The following is a 21596-nucleotide window of genomic DNA, read 5'->3' as shown; positions in this document are numbered from 1 at the left end:
TATAAAGTTGTTTTCAAATGATGTATGTAAAATGCTTATCACAGTGGCTGGCTCATTACTGCCAGTTCAATAACTGGCAGTGTTAACTTTTTACTATGGTTTAGTTCTCTGTGATGACAAGGTCTAGGGCAATGGTGTCTAGTAGAATTTACTGCAGTCATTAAAATGTTCTGTTTCTGCACTGTGTAGTTCCATAGTCTCTATCCACATGTAACTATTGAGTATTTGAAATATGACTGAGGAATTTATTTAAAATTTTAGTTAATTATAATAAAAATTTAAATACCCACATGTGACTAATGGCTGTCATGTTGGGTATGATATGATATCCAGGTCTAGGGAATTGCCGTGAGAATGAGTGAATGAAGGAGAATGGTAATGAAGTTTATTTGAGTTGAATAAATCAAGAAACTGAGAGGCCAGAGTGTCAGGTGAATTGTGCCTCTGTACATTGAAGAATGCTTAGGGTAATGGCAAGACTGGATTGGAGTGGAGGTTGTAAGATAGGTTCCAAAGTCTTCAAAGAAGCTTTTGGATAGAGGAGGGGAAAAATATAATGGACCAGGAAAGAATACTTTTCCATATAGGTTGTCAAAGATACTTAGGTAGAAATGTTTCTGAAGCACAGCTTAGGTAATAAAGAGTCATTGAAGGAGAGAATTTTAAGAAGGAAGTGGTCAGGGGCAGCAGCAATGCTTCAGAGTGATGTTGTATGACAAAACTCTCGAGTAGTAAAGTGGTCATTGAAGACCTGTGAGAGTGAAGCTTGGTGCAGAGGCGGGGAAGGAAGCAATTGCTGGGAGTAGATGAAAGGTTAAGGTGTGGGCAATTTTCAGTAAGTTCCTCTGTGAAAGCAATAAGAAAGGAGGTAGTAGCTAGGGGGAGATGTGGGGGTTTGCTTTTGTTTAACAAGTGGTGGGGGATTGAACTTGAGGAAGGACGTGAAAAAGTGAAATTTCTTGGTGTTTTCTTTCAGTGTATGGAAGAAATGTTGAGGCTGGGTACATATAGGATCTCTGTGAGGTGAGGAGGAAGTGGCTAGGTGATGACAGTGGAAAGGTTGGTTGGGCCAGATTTTGAACAATCTTGAATGGCATTATGAAGAAATGTTGACTTTATCTAATAGTTCATGGAGAACCAAGGAAAGTTTTAAGTATCTGGGTCTCCTGTAAGAGTCTGTGCTTTATAAATATTACTCTGGCAATAGCAAGGACTGTGGACTAAAGGTAGCCAGACTTAGACAGATTGCTTCATCAAGCAAGAAGTGATGAAACCCTGAAATAGGGCCGTAGCAATTCATAGGGTGGAGGAGAGTTGGCGAATTTGAGATTATAGTTCAGAAGTGGAATGAGCACAACTTGTGGTGATGGAATAAAGGAGAACAAGTATTAGAACCGAGAGGTTTCTATCTGAATTGACTAGGTCTAAACTGGTGAATTTACGTTAAGGGACCAAAAAGAAAGAACCCGAGTTTGGAATTGTGGTGAATTATATAACAGTTTTGTTGAGATATAATTCACATACCATACAATTCACCCATTTAAAGTATGCAATTCAATGTTTTTAGTGTATTCACAGAGTTGTGCAACCATCACTACAATCGATTTTAGAATTTTTTCATCACCCTGTAAAGAAACTCATACCCATTAGCAGTCATTCCTCATTCTACCTCACCTCCTTCTCCAGCCCCTCAGCCCTAGGCAACCACTAACCTACTCTTGGTCTGTATAAATTTGCCTATTTTGAGCATTTCATGTAAATGGAATCATACAGCATGTGGTCCTTTCTGACTAGCTTCTTTTATTTAGCATGTTTTCAAAGTTCATCCATGTAGAGATCACTTTTTGCCTTATATTATGTATACTCACCTCTTTACATGTTTTATCTCCTCTACTGGAGGCATTATTGTTATATATTCCAAGGCTGTATCTGGCACATATGCTGTATTTAGTTATGACTCAACAAATAATTGATACATCATAAGTGAGAAGGCTAACTCCATTAACCATGAAATAAAGTTAACCAGAATGAGTTGCTCCCACATGTGCTTACCCACTAAAGTGTGTCTTTATTTGCTGTCATAGAATAAGTAGGTACCATACCAATGGTCTGGTTCTGCCATTAACTCTGTATGACCTTGGGTAAGTCATTATACTCTAGCTACACTTTCCATATGTAAAAATGGGGATAAAAATCCCTTCCCAATATGATACAGAGGAATAACTAAGGTAATTCAAGTTGCTGGGATTTGGATAGAGTTGGGGTTCATCCAGACAGCCTCTGAGAAGGAATAAATACATGTTTCCCCTCCTATCTGAAAGAAGAGTGTTCTTATGAAACCTATTGTAAGGCGAAATGGGTAAAGTGAAAAAGCAATTACCTTAGGTTGCAGCTTCCTAACAGATACGCAAAATAAGTAGAGGTAAAGCCCAGATGCTCACAGACACAGTTCAAAGCTGTGGCAGCTTGATGCTGAGTGTAGTTCCTGGGGAGAGAGTTCGGCGGTTCTACTCTTGCTATTTGGCGTGAACACTGCCTCTGTAACGGCTCAGGGCAAAACAAATGCTGAATGCGAGTTTCGCTTTTCACCTGTTTCTGGAAATTTTCCAGATTTCTTTTGGTAAGTGAAAACAGGTACAGACGTACAATGGGGTTACATACCAATAAACTATTATAAATTGAAAATATCTTAAGTCAAAAATGCATTTAATACACCTAGCCTACTGAACACCATAGCTTAGGCTCACATATCTTAAACGTGCTCAGAACACTTATGTGAGCGTACAGCTGGGCAAAATCATCTCACCCAAAGCCTGTTTTATAATAAAGTGTTGAATAGCTCATGTAATTTATTGAATACTGTACTGAAAAACAGAATGGTTGATTAGGTGCAGAATGGTTGTCGGTGTATCTTGTTCCTCCTTGTGATCACGTGGCTGATGGGGAGCTGCTGCCCAGCATCATGAGAGAGTATCACCACATATTGCTAGCCCAGGAAAAGATTAAAATTCAGAGTACGGTTTCTGCTGAATGTGTATCGCTTTCACACTATCGTAAAGTTGAAAAATCATAAGTCAAACCATTGTAAGTTGGAGACTGCTTTTGTGAAAGACCTGCATTAGAATAGACAAAGTGACATAAAATGAACTTTTGGAAGGGGTGGTGGTAACCTGTAAATGTTTGGCTCTATTACCTAATCCTCCTGGGATAGGAGTAGCCTTTTTTTTCATGGGATTAGACATCTTGGCCCCTTAAGTCCTTTCAATCCCCATTTACGAGGTCCTAGTTTTGTCTGTTGCATACTGCTTGTTTTGTCACCAACCTGGAGCATTACACCTGTGCCATGTTCTCTAGCTATTCTCTCTGGAATACTTAAGACACTTATTTCTTAAGGACACTGACCAGTAGACTCCCTATTTTGCATAGCTTCATGTTGCTTTCCTAATTCCTGTTGTCTTAATATGCTGCATATAGTTGAATACCAAAAAGAAAAAGTTTAAAACCCACTCTATCCACCTTCCTGAAACAAACAACTTATAAATGCAGGCCTACCTTACCCCCGTCCCCCCTTTTGGAGAGCTGTTCATGCTTTTATTTAGAAAACATATACTGAGTGTGTACTTGAGTGCCATGTATCAAAATGAGTAAAGTAGTCCTTGACTTCCAAGATCTTGTAGCGGTTCAGTGGGAGAAGGCAGACATAGATAATCACAGTATAATGTGGAAGTGCAGTAGCAGAGCCATGGACAGGTGGTTTTGAGAGCATACCTTGAAGAAGCCACTGGGACAGTGTTTCGAAGCAAGTGTCGCCTGGCATTTCTGAACTAACAAATATAACACAGAAGCAGCCTGATGAAGAGCACTTGTGTTCTTGGAGCCTCAGGACAACCCGGTGACTCACATTTTAGAGAGCAATCTAAAGCTCCGAAAGGATCAGTGGCTGGCTCTTAAACAGATTCTAGACTCAGCTTCTATGTTTGTCCCCTCCCCCTCCACCATATCCATGCCCCTTAAGCAAGGGTAGAAAGTACCCTTGCAGAGTACTACAGTGCCCTGCCATCCGTTCGTTTAGTTCTTCCTCCTTAAGCAAAGCTAGAGTCTCAGATTCCCCTTTTCTGTGTCTAGCCTGCATCCAGTGTCGTCGGTGCATTGAGCATTACAGGGCTGTAGCAGTAGTGAATATTGCTGATGTCATTGTTTGCCTTATTGGGATTTTGCTCTTTGTTTCACAGGGAGCTGTGATTGGTATAGACGATGAGGACGACAGCACCTTCACAATAACTGTTGATCAGAAAACCTTCCATTTCCAGGGTGAGCTGAAAGAAAAGATTCTTTCTCTTCATAGTCCCAGCTGCTTCTTTCCTTCTCTTTTGGGTTGTTTGCTGGGTGACTTGAATGGTTTTGCAACTGATCCTGCATGAACGAGTGCACAGGAACGTTCTGGATGAAGTGGTACTGCAGGTTAGGCAGGGATTTAATCGTATCTGCAGTGGATACAGATCTATTTGAAATGACTGTGGATCTGGCTGCAACTGAAAATTAAAAATTGAAACAATGAAAATCAGTGAAGGGAGAGAGTGATGGGCTGCTGCTGCTGGCTTGTGTTTGCAGAAGATTGCTGGTCTTCTTTATCGAGGAGTGTGGCTCTGCTTCTGCATGAAAAGTCCAAAGACTGATTGTGAAGGCTGCAGTGTTTGTCCATGTAAAACTCAAAATATAAATTGAAGCTAGTAGCAGCCTTTGGCTTAAAGGTTTTGCTTTGCTTCAAGAACTACAAGTTTGCATTCATTTCATCTGCATTTCTGCGTCTTGTCTGCCAGCCATCATTTCTCTGCTGTTATCCTTTTTATAGTTCATAACACCAAATGCCATCTGCCACTGCTATGTTTCGGCATTGCATGCTATGGTTCACCGGTAGAAAGGGTAAGGTACTAGATGATCATTCTCATTTCATCTTGCTTTGAAAACTCTAAACCAGCAAATAAAAGTCAATTTTAATGATCCTATCCTAATGTACCTCTCATCTATTAGGAATGCCTGTTAGCTTTGTTACTAATGTTTTTGCTATCTTGCCTATCCAGAGTAACCTCTATTTTATGTTTAAAGCAGTCCAAGAAGCTTAAAAATTGAGAATATTTGCACTTTCTTTGAACTACAAGTGACAATGCACTGTGATAGATGCTAGGCATACCAAGATAAAGAAATAGTAAATTTATAGCTTACAGATGTTTTGGTTATGAAGTCTAACAGTGACCAGATATGTTATACAAGATGTTCCGACAGCTATTGTTCTTCTATACTAGGATAGTATATTGAAGTTATTTTATTTCATTGTCTTGTTTAAGAAATTGGCACATAGAAATGAAAGATCCAGCTTACATATAATAAAGATAAACCAGTGTACTCATTCGTGATATCTCTAATGCTTTTAGGAAAAAGGATTCTTAAAGTATTTATTATGTTTGGTCATATTCTTTACTCAGACTGCTATAAACTAATGATGTCCTCCTGAAATTTTCCACTACATTTAATTTCATAAAACATTTAAAATCTTATTATGAAAGCCCATGGCCTTTATTTTTAGGTTAAATATATACTGCTGCTTATAAATGAAAGCAGATAATGCCCACACTCTGGAACTCTTTACTTGAATGAAGTTGAATACTTTAATGTGTTTCAAGTAATAGCTGCTAGATGCAGGTGAAGGCTGCAGTATGGAATTCTCTCCTCTGCAGTTACTAAGGAGACATCTTCTTTGGACTTCCAGAAGCTGTATTGTTTGCCTATTTAAAGGAGAGGAGACCCAGGCCCCTAGAGCAAAGGCACATCTACCTTCTCTGATTTAAATTATTTATGTTAAACTGACCTCCCCTTTAACACTTCCATATTTATGTGGCTTGCTTATAAAACAACCAATTCCTTTAATGAATCATTTAAATGACAAGGATAAATGAAGTGTTATGTGTATTTTTTAAATGGATACTTTTCTACTATAATAGTTATGGGAGTCTCAGGCAACATGAGATTATCTGGCTTATGTGTGTGTAATTATCTGGCTTATTATGTGTGTGGAATCAACTGTATTGAGCTGTAATTAACATACAATAAAATGTACACTCTATAAAGTTCAATGAATATTGACATTTACTTACTCATATAACTGCTACCATAATGAAGATGTAGAACATTTCTATCACCCAAAAGATTCTTTTATTCTTTCAGTCAGTCTCCACTCCCAGCCTCTGGCTCCAGACAACTGCTGATCTATCATTAAAGATTAGATTTTTTTTTTTTGGGGAGAGTTTCACATAAATGGAATCATACAGTATGTATTCTTTTGTCTGGCTTTATTTTAGCTCAGTATAATGTTTTTAATATTTGTCCATCTTGTTGCATATATTGGTAGTTCCTTTTATATTGCTAAGTAGTAGTCTGTTGTTAGATATTATATTTTTTTGAAGGTTGAACTGTAGCATGTGAGAGGAAGACAGTAGTATAGGATGACACCATATTTTTGTCTTGAGCAACAAGAATGGAGTTGCCATTAACTGAGGTGGGGAAGATTGCAGGAGGAACTAGTTTGGGAGTGGCAGGTGGGCATCAGGAACTTAGCCTTGGACATACTTATAATCAAGTTCTAGATGCCTATCAGACATCCAAATGGAGATGTCAAGTAGGCAGTTGAAGTGTGGAATTCAGGAGAAAAGTCCAGGCTGAAGAAATAAATTTGGGAGTCATTGGCATATAGGTGGTTTTTAAAGCCATGAGAATTTGGGAATAAGTGTAGAGAGAAAAGAGAAGAGGTCCAAGTAATGAACTCTGAAGCACTCCAACATTTATTTGGAAGACACAGAGATGAGGTGGAACTAGCAAAAGGGATCGAAAAGAAGCAACCAAAAAGGAGGAGGAAAACCAAGTCAGTGTGGTACCCAGGAAGTCAAGATAGAAAGTGTTTCTAGGAGGTGAGAGGCATCAGCAACTGTGTCAAATGCTCCTGATCAAGAAAGTTGAGGGCTAAGAAATGATCACAGAATTTAACAATTAAGAGTCTATTGGTAACCTTGAGAAGAGCAACTTAAAGATGAGAGTATAGACAGTGCTTTCAAGTTGTGCTGTAAAGGGAAGGTGAGAAATACAGTAGTAGCTGGAGGAGGGAAATGAGATAAAGATGAGATATCTTTTTTTAAAGATAAGAGCAATAATAGCATGTTTTTATGCTGTTGGTAGTGATTCAGTAGAGAGGGAAAAATTGATGATGCAAGAGAGAAAGGGGAGAATTATTGGATCAGTGTCCTTCAGAAGGCAAGACAGGATGGGGCCTAATACACAGGCGGGGCATTGCCTTTGGCTGGGAGCATGGACAGTTCATCCATAGTAACAAGAAAGAAAGTCAAATGTATGGAAATATATGTAGGCAGGCTATTACCCACCACCTTCATTTCCACTATGGTTTGAATCTCTAACTGACCTACATGTCCTGTATCCTGAAACATCATTTGTTAATAATTGAGAGGACTGGTGCCATGAAGAGAACAAACTTTCCTGAAACAACAGATAATTTTTCATTCTAATGATTCCCAGTTCTGGTAACTTGATATTTCAGAATATCTCCAGTTTTAAAGAGATGCCATAAAATGCTTTAAACAAAGTTAATTTAAATTAACTTTAGTTTTGAAAAAGAAATACTCTATTTTTTCCCCTTTAGGTAATAATTGAAATTACAATCCTAGCATGTTAGAGCTTTAAAAAGGTTTGAAAACGACAGCTTCATTCTGTCATTTTTCAGAGATTAAAAAGAAAATAGTCGCCAATTCATCTTTATAAACTGGCTCTTTCCTTTTGAGCAATAGCAAAAAATGATCACTTTTCCTATTAGTCAGCCAAAGTCTTTTGCATTTGGCTTCTTGGCTAGACATTGTGTGGAAAGCAGTTTTGGTATTAATTAGACTGGCTGTTGAGTTCAAACATTCAATGTATGTCTAGTATGTGTTACTTCCTGTGCTCAGAACTGAGGGTATACAGGTTAATAAGACATGAGCCAGGAAGTTAAGGAGCTTGTAAAGAAGTATATAATGTAGTATGAAATATGCTGTAGTAGTAGAAATATGTATAGAACACTGAAATAATGGAGAGGCAAAAGAGACAATCACTCAGTGCTGCACAGAAGAGCAGAGTTTTTCTTGTTACTGAGTAATTCTTTTTAAAATAATCAAAATTTAAAATTATACTAGTTCTAAAAGTTTTGAGTTGTTCAGAATTATATAATATAAAAATTAAAAGTCCCCTGTCACCAGGCTCTGTCTCCCACCTCTGCCTCCTTACCTCCTCTAACTGGTAGAGTTCTGAAGATTGAACAGAAATTTACCAGGCAAATGGGTTGTTGTAGCAGGTACAAAGGTATGGAAATATGACGCTACCGGATATGTTCAGAGAACTACGAATGTTTGGTACCTTTAGAACAGTGAGCAGGAGATGAGGCTGTAAAGATAGTCAGAGGCCTACATCTAATATGAAAAGGTTTTAATTTTATCCTGAGTCTGTGAGGAGCCAATGAAGCAGAGTTTTAAGCAGAGAGGAGACGAGTAAGACGGGGGCTCTAGATAAATAGCCTTGATTGTTAAGGCCCTGAGTGGATTAAAGCATTGGTAATGGGGAAGGAGAAGAGGAAAATAGACTTGAGATTTTTAGGAAGTATTGATAAATCTTTAGGAACTGTTGATTGATTGGAAATGGAAGGTGAGAGAATGAGAGTAGTAAATGTGTTCGTAAGGCTTGGCTTACTCTTTTGTTTGGATGTTGTCAACGTCTGAAATAGAGAATCTAAAACAGAGGTGGTGAAGGACTTATATTTGAGGTGTCTGTGAGACTCACAGGTATTGATGGTGATGCCAATTGGATCTGAGTCTGGGCTGGAGATGGAGATTAGTGTTATCAACATATTGCTGGAAGGTAGAATTAAAATTTGAAAAATTGAATGCCTCAGGGCTAGGCAGATAAGTAAATGAGTGAAGAGTAAAGCTGACTGAAGACTAGCAATTTAGAGAACTCATGCCCTATTTGAAGTGGTAGCTGCTACTTAATTCCAGACAGTTGTAGGCTTTTGGTAATGCTTGTCCAGTGTTGCTAGATCATCCAGTTTTTCAAGAGAAGCCAGAAATCCAGATTTTTTTGTGAGTGAGAGTTTGAATATGTGAGTGTTAAATCTTCAGGTTTTAAAAAACAATTATGTAGGCCAACAAAATGTATCTATGAGCTAGATAAAACCTCTGGATTTTCAGTCTGTGGTTAAAACTGTAATAGTTGTGGGTATGAACCTCCTGGGAAATCTGAGTGAAAAGAGAGCTGAAAAGCAAACCTTGGAGTGCACTAGGGTAGAACCATCAATGGGCTCAAAGGAATGCTCAGAGAGGTTGGGGTGAAAGCTACTAGCTTCAGCCGTATGAAAGTATGTACTGTTTTTATCAGTCAAAAGTAGTTACATATCAGCAGTTCATATGTCTCAACCTAATAAAAGACTAAATAGTCTATAGTTCATACTAATAATTAGAAAAATACCCAGTTATTTGAATTTTACCTTCAAATAAAATTAAACCTATTTAATGCTTTGATGTATATATAAATATGTATATATTTATAATATTACTGATAGTGTATTGGAATAATAGTAATAATAATAATGATAGCTGCATTTATCAAATGTTTATTTTATGCCAGGCACTATTCAGAGGTTTATGTAGGTTAAGCCGTTCAGTTCTCACAACCTTATGAAGTAGGTACTATTATTGTTTTTATTTTATGGATAAGGAAACTGGGGGCCACAGACACGTGGTATATTACAGAACTGGAATTTGAACACAAACAGTTGTGCTCTAGAGCCATTCTCTTAACTGCTACAAAAAAGGTGTTATAGAAATTTATCAACTAGTTTGTAATTAACTTTTATAATTTTGTCAGAAAAGGAATTAATGTAAAATATAAGGAACTTTAAATTACAGTGCAGTTTAATGCGATTAAAAAATTTTCTGGTGTTAATGTTCTACATGTTCCATTGCTTAGTAGAAATAGTAGCAATAATGGTGGTAACAACTACTATTACCACTGTCTTATAAACTAGGCACTGTGTTCAACAGGCAATGTGCATTACTTCCATAATTCCTAAACTCCACAATGAGGTAGTTATATTTCTAGTTTAAGAGTCAGAAAAACTGTTTCAGAGAAGCTAAGTGCCCAGGATTAGTAAATTGTGCCCAGGTCTGTCTAGATCCGTAGTTCTTGAAGTGTGGTCCCAGACCGGCCAGATCAGCATCACCTGGGAACTTGTTAGAAACACAGAATCTCTGGCTGAGCCCCAGACTTGCTGAATCAGAAACTCTGGGAATGAGCCCTCTCTAGTGATCTGACACACACTAAAGTTTGACAATCATTGATCTGGATCCAGTGGTATCACATTGTTATTCCACTTTACTCTCATAACCTTATACATTAGATGGAAGTATCCCCAATTTATATATGAGAGAAGTGAGACACAGAGAGACAAGGATCTTGGCCTTGATCTTAGGTCATCTTTTACTATGTCCTAACCTACACAGAAGGGGTGTCTTGCCTTACTTAAGTAAACCTGGTATGTGAAAAAATCTAAATTTTTTAAAGATGGAAATTAGGGATATGTGTATGATTAGTTCTTCATAAAATAATCCTTTACTTTCAAAGGACTTTAGTGAAGACATCTTTTAATCAGTGTGTTCTCCAAAATGATTTCAATATGAAATTTGTTTGCAAATTTATTTGGGTATACTTTTAAAGCAATACAAGTTGCATAAGACAAAATACAACATTTTTAGACAATAAAAAATGTTTAAATTAGAAGAACATTTGGGAACTGTGTAAGTCTTAGTGGAAGTCATCTGTGGTTGGGCTGATAGCTGACCTTTTCAACTCAGTCCATTAGAGCTCGCTCATTTATGCAAATGCAAAATTACTACAAACCAGCCCAGTCATGAAGGAAAGTGTTTAATTCAGCATTAATCATTTAGAAGAAGAGACAGTACATCATTAGACTAACTTGTGGTTGCAGGCAGAAGTAAACAGATTCCATTATCTTCTGTTGACTACTGACTTAACAAAAATTTCCGTCTGCAGTTTTGTATTTTTTATTTTTATGTGATAACCCCTCCTCAAAACAAAATAATCATTTACAGACTTTCTGTAAGGGAGTAAGTCAGCTGTAACTAATTCTCTAATTAGATGTTATAATTTCAGTAGGCATTAAGTGGGGAAATGCTACTGAATTCATGTATTGGGAGTTTGTTGTGCTATTGTAGGAGGACTGGACCTCAGTTGGTGTACCTTTCTTCTTCTTAATTTGCTTTCTGTTCAGGATCTTCCCTGAATATTTGAAATTATAATTTATCCAAATTTAACCAATCGTGGACTGTTTGGCTTACTGAGTCAGGATTAGAGTGGCTATATAATTTTATTTTCTGTTAGTTATTTACATTTTATCCCACCATTTCCTTTTTTATAACTTCCTTATTATTTATTTATTTTGGGGGGCGCTGCGTTGGGTCCTCGTCACTGCGTGCAGGCTTTCTCTAGTTGCGGCGAGTGGGTGCTACTCTTCGCCGTGGTGCGTGGGCTTCTCATTGCGGTGGCTTCTCTTGTTGCGGAGCATGGGCTCTGGGCACGCGGGCTTCAGTAGTTGTGGCGCTCGGGCTCAGTAATTGTGGCTCACGGGCTCTAGGGCATGCAGGCTTCAGTAGTTGTGGCGTGTGGGCTCAGTAGTTGTGGCTCGCAGGCTCTAGAGCACAAGCTCAGTAGTTGTGGCACACGGGCTTAGTTGCTCCACAGCATGTGGGATCTTCCCGGACCAGGGATCGAACTTGTGTCCCCTGCATTGGCAGGCAGATTTTTAACGGCTGCGCCACCAGGGAAGTCCCCTTTTTTATATTCTCTAAGTAGTAAAATTAATAACTGCTCACTGTAGAAATTGGGAAAATATAGAGTAGTATAAAGATGATAATAATAATCACCCATAATCCTACAACCCAAAGATAATTATTAGGAACATGCTTGTGGATTTCCTTCTGATATTTCAGTTGTTTGTGAGTGTGTGTATTTGTGTGTGAATTTTACAAAATTGAGTCATTCCGTGTAAATAACTTACCATTCTTTCAATTTTAAATATTATATCATGAACATTTCCACATGACACTGAATGTTCTAAGAAAATATGATTTTTAATAGTTATGTGATATACCATTTTATGAATAATCAAACTAAACCATTAATCTATATTGTACAGGTTTTTCTCTATGTTAAATAATACTGTGTTGAACATCCTCATACATAAATCTTCAACCAAATCTCTGTTTAGCTTAGGACAGATAGATTCATAAAAGATTTGTCAGAACAAAAGACATAAATATTTTTAATATTCCTGAAACAGCCTTCCACTATAGCTTTCAAGGGAGATTGTCAATTTATACTCCCCTCTTCTTCATCAAACCCTTCATCAGCATTTAGCATTATAATTTTAGAAGAATGCCAACCCAGTGTCCTCTTCTCAAGAATATTTTTAATGTGTTTATTTCTTATTTGGTGAATCGCTCATTCTTTTATTTGTCTTCTTTTTCAGTTCACTTATTTTAATTGCACTTAAGTTTTTTTTTCTACTTTCCATTCATTTATTCTTTACATTATTATTATTTTTTTAACATCTTTACTGGAGTATAATTACTTTACAATGGTCTATCAGTTTCAGCTGTATAACAAAGTGAATCAGCTATACGTATACATATATCCCCATATCCCCTCCCTCTTGCAGGAATCGTTTGTATTTAGAAAGGATTCTTAGAAAATCTTTTCTAAGAATCCATTGTATTTCTGCAGTGTCAGTTGTTACTTCTTAGAAAAGAACAACCTGACACTGAATCAGTTGTTACTTCTCCGTTTACATTTCTAATTCTCTTGATTTCAGTCTTCTCCCTTTTTTTCTTGATGAGTCTGGCTAATGGTTTATCAATTTTGTTTATCTTCTCAAAGAAGCAGCTTTTAGTTTTAATGATCTCTGCTATTCTTTCCTTCATTTCTTTTTTTAAATTTTTTTATTTTTTTAACATCTTTATTGGAGTATAATTGCTTCACAATGGTGTGTTAGTTTCTGCTTTATAACAAAGTGAATCACCTGTACATATACATGTATCCCCATATCTCCTCCCTCTTGCGTCTCCTTCCCACCCTCCCTATCCCACCCCTCTAGGTGGTCACAAAGCACCGAGCTGATCTCCCTGTGCTATGTGGCTGCTTCCCATTAGCTGTCTATTTTACATTTAGTAGTGTGTGTATATCCATGCCACTCTCTCACTTCATCCCAGCTTACCCTTCCCCCTCCCCATGTCCTCAAGTCCATTCTCTACACTTGTCTTTATTCCTATCCTGCCTCTAGGTTCTTCAGAACCATTTTTTTTAAAGATTCCATATATATGTGTTAGCATACAGTGTTTGTTTCTCTTTTTCTGACTTACTTCACTCTGTATGACAGACTCTAGATCCATCCACCTCACTACAAATAACTCAGTTTCATTTCTTTTTATGGCTGAGTAATATTCCATTGTATATATGTGCCACATCTTCTTTATCCATTCATCTGTTGATGGACACTTAGGCTGCTTCGATATCTTGGCTATTGTAAATAGAGCTGCAGTGAACATTGTGGTATATGACTCTTTTTGAATTATGGTTTTCTTTGGGTATATGCCCAGTAGTGGGATTCTTGGGTCATATGGTAGTTCTATTTTTAGTTTTTTAAGGAACCTCCATACTGTTCTCCCTAGTGGCTGTATCAATTTACATTCCTACCAACAGTGCAAGAGGGGTCCCTTTTCTCCGCACCCTCTCCAGCATTTATTGTTTGTAGATTTTTTGATGATGGCCCTTCTGACTGGTGTGAGGTGATACCTTATTGTAGTTTTGATTTGCATTTCTCTAGTGATTAGTGATGTTGAGCATCCTTTCATGTGTTTGTTGGAAATCTGTATATCTTTGGAAAACGTCTATTTAGGTCTTCTGCCCATTTTTGGATCGGGTAGTTTGTTTTTTTGATATTGAGCTGCATGAGCTGCTTATAAATTTTGGAGATTAATCCTTTGTCAGTTGCTTCATTTGCAAATATTTTCTCCCATTCTGAGGGTTGTCTTTTCACCTTGTTTATGGTTTCCTTTGCTGTGCAAATTCTTTTAAGTTTCATTAGGTCCCATTTGTTTATTTTTGTTTTTATTTCCATTTCTCTAGGAGGTGGGTCAAAAAGGATCTTGCTGTGATTTATGTCATAGAGTGTTCTGCCTGTGTTTTCCTCTAAGAGTTTTATAGTTTCTGGCCTTACATTTAGGTCTTTAATCCATTTTGAGTTTATTTTTGTGTATGGTGTTAGGGAGCGTTCTAAATTCATTCTTTTACATGTAGCTGTCCAGTTTTCCCAGCACGACTTATTGAAGAGGCTGTCCTTTCTCCGTTGTACATTCTTGCCTCCTTAATCAAAAATAAGGTGACCATATGTGTGTGGGTTTATCTCTGGGCTTTCTATCCTGTTCCATTGATCTATATTTCTGTTTTTGTGCCAGTACTTGTGTCTTGATTACGGTAGCTTTATAGTATAGTCTGAAGTCAGGGAGCCTGATTCCTCCAGCTCTGTTTTTCTTTCTCAAGATTGCTTTGGCAATTTGGGGTCTTTTGTGTTCCATACAAATTGTGAAATTTTTTGTTCTAGTTCTGTGAAAAATGCCATTGGTAGTTTGATAGGGATTGCATTGAATCTGTAGATTGCTTTGGGTAGTATAGTCATTTTCACCATGTTGATTCTTCCAATCCAACAACATGGTATATCCGTCCATCTGTTTCTATAATCTTTAATTCCTTTCATCATTGTCTTACAGTTTTCTGCATACAGATCTTTTGTCTCCTTAGGTAGGTTTATTCCTAGGTATTCTATTCTTTTTGTTGCAGTGGTAAATGGGAGTGTTTCCTTAATTTCTCTTTCAGATTTTTCATCATTAGTGTATAGGAATACAAGAGATTTCTGTGCATTAATTTTGTATCCTGCTACTTTACCAAATTCATTGATTAGCTCTAGTAGTTTTCTGGTAGCATCCTTAGGATTCTTTATGTATACTATCATTTCATCTGCAAACAGTGACAGCTTTACTTCTTCTTTTCCGATTTGGATTCCTTTTATTTCTTTTCCTTCTCTGATTGCTGTGGCTAAAACTTCCAAGCTATGTTGAATAATAGTGGTGAGAGTGGACAACCTTGTCTTGTTCCTGATCTTAGAGGAAGTGGTTTCAGTTTTTCACCATTGAGAACGATGTTGGCTGTGGGTTTGTCATGTATGGCCTTTATTATGTTGAGGTAAGTTCCCTCTATGCCTACTTTCTGGAGAGTTTTTATTGTAAATGGTTCTTGAATTTTGTCAAAAGCTTTTTCTGCATCTATTGAGAAGATCATATGGTTTTACTCCTTCCGTTTGTTAATATGGTTTATCACATTGATTTATTTGCATATATTGAAGAATCCTTGCGTTCCTGTGATAAACCCCACTTGATCATGGTGTGTGATCCTTTTAATGTGGTGTTGGATTCTGTTTGCTAGTATTTTGTTGAGGATTTTTGCATCTATGTTCATCAGTGATATTGGCCTCTAGTTTTCTTTCTTTGTGACATCTTTGTCTGGTTTTGGTATCAGGGTGATGGTGGCCTCGTAGAATGCGTTTGGGAGTATTCCTCCCTCTGCTATATTTTGGAAGAGTTTGAGAAGGATAGGTGTTAGCTCTTCTCTAAATGTTTGATAGAATTCACCTGTGAAGCCATCTGGTACTGGGCTTTTGTTTGTTGGAAGATTTTTAATCACAGTCTCAATTTCAGTGCTTGTGATTGGTCTGTTATATTTTCTGTTTCTTCTTGGTTCAGTCTTGGAAGGTTGTGCTTTTAAGAATTTGTCCATTTCTTCCAGGTTGTCCATTTTATTGGCATATAAGTGCTTGTAGTAATCTCTCATGATCCTTTGTATTTCTGCAGTGTCAGTAGTTACTTCTCCTTTTTCATTTCCAATTCTATTGTTTTGAGTCTTCTCCCTTTTTTTCTTCATGAGTCTGACTAATGGTTTATCAATTTTGTTTATCTTCTCAAAGAACCACCTTTTAGTTTTATTGATCTTTGCTTTTGTTTCCTTCATTTCTTTTTCATTTATTTTTGATCTGATCTTTATGATTTCTTTCCTCTGCTAACTTTGGGTTTTTTTTGTTCTTCTTTCTCTAATTGCTTTAGGTGTAAGGTTAGGTTGTTTATTTGAGATGTTTCCTGTTTCTTGAGGTAGGATTGTATTGCCATAAACTTCCCTGTTAGAACTGCTTTTGCTGCATCCCGTAGGTTTTGGGTGGTCGTGTTTTCATTGTCATTTGTTTGTAGGTATTTTTTGATTTCCTCTTTGATTTCTTCAGTGATCTCTTGGTTATTTAGTAGCGTATTGTTTAGCCTCCATGTGTTTGTATTTTTTACAGTTTTTTTCCTGTAATTGATATCTAGTCTCATAGCGTTGTGGTTGGAAAAGATACTTGATATGATTTCAGTTCTCTTAAATTTACCAAGGCTTGATTTGTTACCCAATATATGATCTATCCTGGAGAATGTTCCATGAGCACTTGAGAAGAAAGTGTATTCTGTTGTTTTTGGATGGAATGTCCTATAAATATCAATTAAGTCCATTTTGTTTAATGTATCATTTAAAGCTTGTGTTTCCTTATTTACTTTCATTTTGGAAGATCTGTCCATTAGTGAAAGTGGGGTGTTAAAGTCCCCTACTATGATTGTGTTACTGTCGATTTCCCCTCTTATGGCTGTTAGCATTTGCCTTATGTATTGAGGTGCTCCTATGTTGGGTGCAGAAATATTTACAATTGTTATATCTTCTTCTTGGATTGATCCCTTGATCACTATGTAGTGTCCTTCTTTGTCTCTTGTAATTGTCTTTATTTTAAAGTCTATTTTGTCTGATATGAGAATTGCTACTCCAGCTTTCTTTTGATTTCCATTTGCATGGAATATCTTTTTCCATCCCCTCACTTTCAGTCTGTATGTGTCTCGAGGTCTGAAGTGGGTCTCTTGTAGACAGCATATATATAGGTCTTGTTTTTGTATCCATTCAGCCAGTCTATGTCTTTTGGTTGGAGCACTTAATCCATTTACATTTAAGGTAGTTATCGATATGTATGTTTCTATGACCATTTTCTTAATTGTTTTGGGTCTGTTTTTGTAGGTCTTTTCCTTCTCTTGTGTTTCCTGCCTAGAGAAGTTTCTTTAGCATTTGTTGTAAAGCTGGTTTGCTGGTGCTGAATTCTCTTAGCTTTTGCTTGTCTGTAAAGATTTTAATTTCTCTGTCGAATCTGAATGAGATCCTTGCTGGGTAGAGTAATCTTGGTTGTGGGTTTTTCCCTTTCATCACTTTAAATGTGTCCTGCCACTCCCTTCTGGCTTGCAGAGTTTCTGCTGAAAGATCAGCTATTAACCTTATGGGGATTCCCTTGTAAGTTATTTGTTGCTTTTCCATGCTGCTTTTAATATTTTTTCTTTGTCTTTAATTTTTGATAGTTTGATTAATATGTGTCTTCGCCTGTTTCTCCTTGGATTTATCCTGTATGGGACTCTCTGCACTTCCTGGACTTGAGTGGCTATTTCCTTTCCCATAGTAGGGAAGTTTTCACCTATAATCTCTTCAAATATTTTCTCAGTCCCTTTCTTTTTCTCTTCTTCTTCTAGGACCCCTATAATTTGAATGTTAGTGCATTTAATCTTGTCCCAGAGGTCTCTGAGACTGTCCTCAATTCTTTTCATTCTTTTTTCTTTATTTGCTCTGTGGTAGTTACTTTCACTATTTTATCTTCCAGGTCACTTATCCGTTCTTCTGCCTCAGTTATTCTGCTATTGATTCCTTCTAGAGAATTTTTAATTTCATTTATTGTGTGGTTCATCGTTGTTTGTTTGCTCTTTAGTTCTAGGTCCTTGTTAAACGTTTCTTGTATTTTTTCCATTCTGTTTCCAAGATTTTTGGATCATCTTTACTGTCATTATTCTGAATTCTTTTTCAGGTAGACTGCCTGTTTCCTCTCCATTTGTTTGGTCTGGTGGGTTTTTACTTTGCTCCTTCATCTGCTGCATATTTCTCTGTCTTCTCATTTTGCTTAACTTACTGCATTTTGGGTCTCGTTTTTGCAGGCTGCAGGTACATAGTTCCCATTGTTTTTGGTGTCTGCCTCCAGTAGGTAAGGTTGGTTTAGTGTGTTGTGTAGGCTTCTTGGTGGAGGGGACTGGTGCCTGTCTTCTGGTGGATGAGGCTGGTCTTGTCTTTCTGGTGGGCAGGACTGTGTCCGGTGGTGTGTTTTGGGGTGTCTGTGAACTTATTATGATTTTAGGCAGGCTCTCTGCTAATGGGTGGGGTTGTATTCCTGTCTTGCTAGTTGTTTGGCATGGGGTGTCCAGCACTGTAGCTTTCTAGTCTTTGAATGGTGCTGGGTCTTAGCATTGAGCTGGAGATCTCTGGGAGAGCTTTCACCATTTGATAGTATGTGGAGCCAGAAGGTCTATGGTGGACCAGTGTCCTGAACTTGGCTCTCCCACCTCAGAGGCACAGGTCTGACACCCCACCGGAGCACCAAGACCCTGTCAGCCACATGGCTCAGAAGAAAAGGTAGAAGAAAAAAAAAAAGAAAGAAAAATAGTAAAATAAAATAAAGTTATTAAAATAAAAATAGTATTGTTAAAATTAAGAAATAAAAAAGTAATAAAAAGAAGAGAGCAACGAAACCAATAAACAAATCCACCAGTGATAACAAGCACTAAAAACTATACTAAGATAAACACAAAAAGCAGAAACTAGTCAGTCACATACAGCAAACCCCAAGTCTACAGTTGCTCCCAAAGTCCACTGCCTCAATTTTGGGATGACTCATTGTCTATTCAGGTATTCCACAGGTGCAGGGTACATCAAGTTGATTGTGGAGATTTAATCTGCTGCTGCTGAGGCTGCACAGAGAAATTTCCCTTTCTCTTCTTTGTTTGCACAGCTCCTGGGGTTCAGCCTTGGATGGGGTTCAGCCTTGGATTTGGCCCCGCCTCTGCACGTAGCTTGCCCTCTGGCGTCTGTTCTTCCCCTGGACAGAAGGGGGTTAAAGTAGCGGCTGATTAGGGGGCTCTGGCTCACTCACGCTAGCAGGAGGGAGGGGTATGGAATGTGGAGCAAGCTTGCAGCAGCAGAGGCCAGTGTGACATTGCAACAGGCTGGGACGTGCCATGTGTTCTCCTGGGGAAGTTGTCCCTGCATCCCGGGACCCTGGCAGTGGTGGGCTGCACAGGCTCCTGGGAGGGAAGGTGTGGGTAGTGATTCTTAATGGCTTGCACACAGGCTTCTTGGTGGCTGCAGTAGCAGCCTTAGCATTTCATGCCTGTCTCTGGCGTCCGTGCTGATAGTCGCGGCTCACACCTGTCTCTGATGCTCATTTAGGTGGTGTTCTGAATCTCTTCTCCTCGCCCACCCCGAAACAATGGTGTCTTGACTCTTGGGCAGTTCCAGACTTTTTCCCAGACTCCCTCCTGGCTAGCTGTGGCACACTAGCCCCCTTCAGGCTGTGTTCACGCAGCCAACCCCAGTCCTCTCCCTGGGGTCTGACGTCCGAAGCCTGGGCCTCAGCTCGCAACCCCCGCCCACCCCAGTAGGTGAGCAGACAAGCCTCTCAGGCTGGTGAGTACTGGTCGGCAGCGATCCTCTGTGCGGGAATCTCTCTGCTTTGCCCTCTGCACCCCTGTTGCTGCTCTCTTCTCCGTGGCTCTGAAGCTTCGCCCCCAACCACCCCCCATCTCTGCCATTGAAGGGGCTAGTGTGTGGAAACTCCCTCCTTCACAGCTCCAGCTTCACAGCTTCCCAGAGGTGCAGGTCCTGTCCCTATTCTTTTGTCTGTGTTTTTTCTTTTGCTCTACCCAGGTATGTGGGGAGTTTCTTGCCTTTTGGGAGGTCTGAGGTCTTCTGCCAGAGTTCAGTAGGTGTTCTGTAGGAGTTGTTCCACATGTAGATGTATTTTTGATGTATTTGTGGGGAGGAAGGTGATTTCCATGTCTTACTCCTCCGCCATCTTGAAGTGTAATCCTGCCTCACTCATTCTTTTGTCCATGTTTTTGTTGTTGGTGGTGTGCTCATGCTTTTCTTATACCCTTCTTTTTGAAAGGGAATAGGGAATAGTCTTAGACTCATTCATTAACCATACTATCTAAAATTGCTGATATATGTTGTTAAGTAATTTTTTACCCAAGTTGGACCCATTGCTGGTAGGTATTATTGTGAAGAGTAAATGTAGATATATAAAGAAAAGCATTTCCCTACTTTAGTATATAATGTGTAACTGAAAATATGGATGGAAGTAAACTGAGTTGAACAAAGACTTGCAGGGTATAAGGGGAATGTATTCTCATGACATACTACAAAGTCCTTAATGACACCTTGCCTTTTAGACATAATATTTATTCTTAAGATATAGTCGTACATTTTATACCTTTCCTTTAAAAATGAACGAATAGGCAATGGACTAAAGTCTCAGGGGCCAAAGTCTAAGGAGTGTCCTGTTAATGATAAAGATTTACTGTTTTCAGCATGCCTAATGATTTCTCAATTTTATTATGTTTATAAAGTTTATGTTAATTGTCACTCCTATTGGCACTTTAATTTTTCGTTTTTCTACTAATTAAAAGAATGGTAGGGCTTCCCTGGTGGCGCAGTGGTTGAGAGTCCGCCTGCCGGTGCAGGGGACACGGGTTCATGCCCCGGTCCAGGAGGATCCCACATGCTGCGGAGTGGCTGGGCCCGTGAGCCATGGCCGCTGAGCCTGCGCGTCCGGAGCTTGTGCTCCACAATGGGAGAGGCCACAGCAGTGAGAGGCCTGCGTACCGCAAAAAAAAAAAAAAAGTTAAAAAATGGTAGAATAGAATGCAAAGTACATTAAAATAGTTGCATGGGCACTGCTCTTCCAATGGAGATGGTGATAATACAAGAACTAAATTGTTTCCTGGAAGGCTTTGCATGATGTGTTGGCACAAAATGTCCACTTATTGCTTGATAATAGAAAATTCAAACTTTTCTCTGAGGAGTCAGTGTACAAGAAAGTACAGGTTATATGAAGGTTGAATAGGCATGTACTACTTATGTAAAATGTAATCCCATACCTCAGGAAAACTTGGGGACTCAAAACTGACTTAGGGGATGTTGAAGCATTAAATTATGTGCACTTATAATAGCAGTTCAGGGAAGGGAATTACAATGATAGTTAGATTTTCCATGTTTTTCAAACTTTTAATAAAAGCATTTTACATATACAACCTTATTTAGAAGCCCAAACGTGAGAAGGAAAAAAGTACAGTTGCTCTGCTTGAAGTCAGAGGCTTGAGGGCCTAGAGCCCTGCCCTAGGCAGCCCGTTGGCACTTTGGGAAAATACCAGTATTCAATTTATTTCATCCATTCTTTCTTTTTATTTATTCATTCATTCATTTTTATTATCAACAAGTGT

At 38.4% G+C, this 21596-nt stretch overlaps 1 protein-coding gene across 7 annotated transcripts in view; it reads left to right on the top strand.

Moving 5' to 3' along the window:
* OSBPL9 (oxysterol binding protein like 9) overlaps positions 1-21596 on the top strand; it is a 169965-nt gene that overhangs the window by 55713 nt on the left and 92656 nt on the right. For 6 of the 7 annotated variants that reach the window (XM_030870112.2, XM_030870113.2, XM_030870111.2 and 3 more), the window contains exon 3: positions 4233-4311. In XM_030870112.2, coding sequence (XP_030725972.2) covers positions 4233-4311 — 79 coding nt within the window. Of the gene's footprint in view, positions 1-4232; positions 4312-4785; positions 4924-21596 lie in introns of those variants that run through there. The other variant, XM_060305632.2, reaches the window with a different exon arrangement.

The sequence above is a fragment of the Globicephala melas genome, chromosome 1 (assembly GCF_963455315.2).
Source record: "Globicephala melas chromosome 1, mGloMel1.2, whole genome shotgun sequence".
NCBI classification, from domain to species: Eukaryota; Metazoa; Chordata; class Mammalia; order Artiodactyla; family Delphinidae; genus Globicephala; species Globicephala melas.
This window is presented reverse-complemented; position numbering and strand designations above follow the sequence as displayed.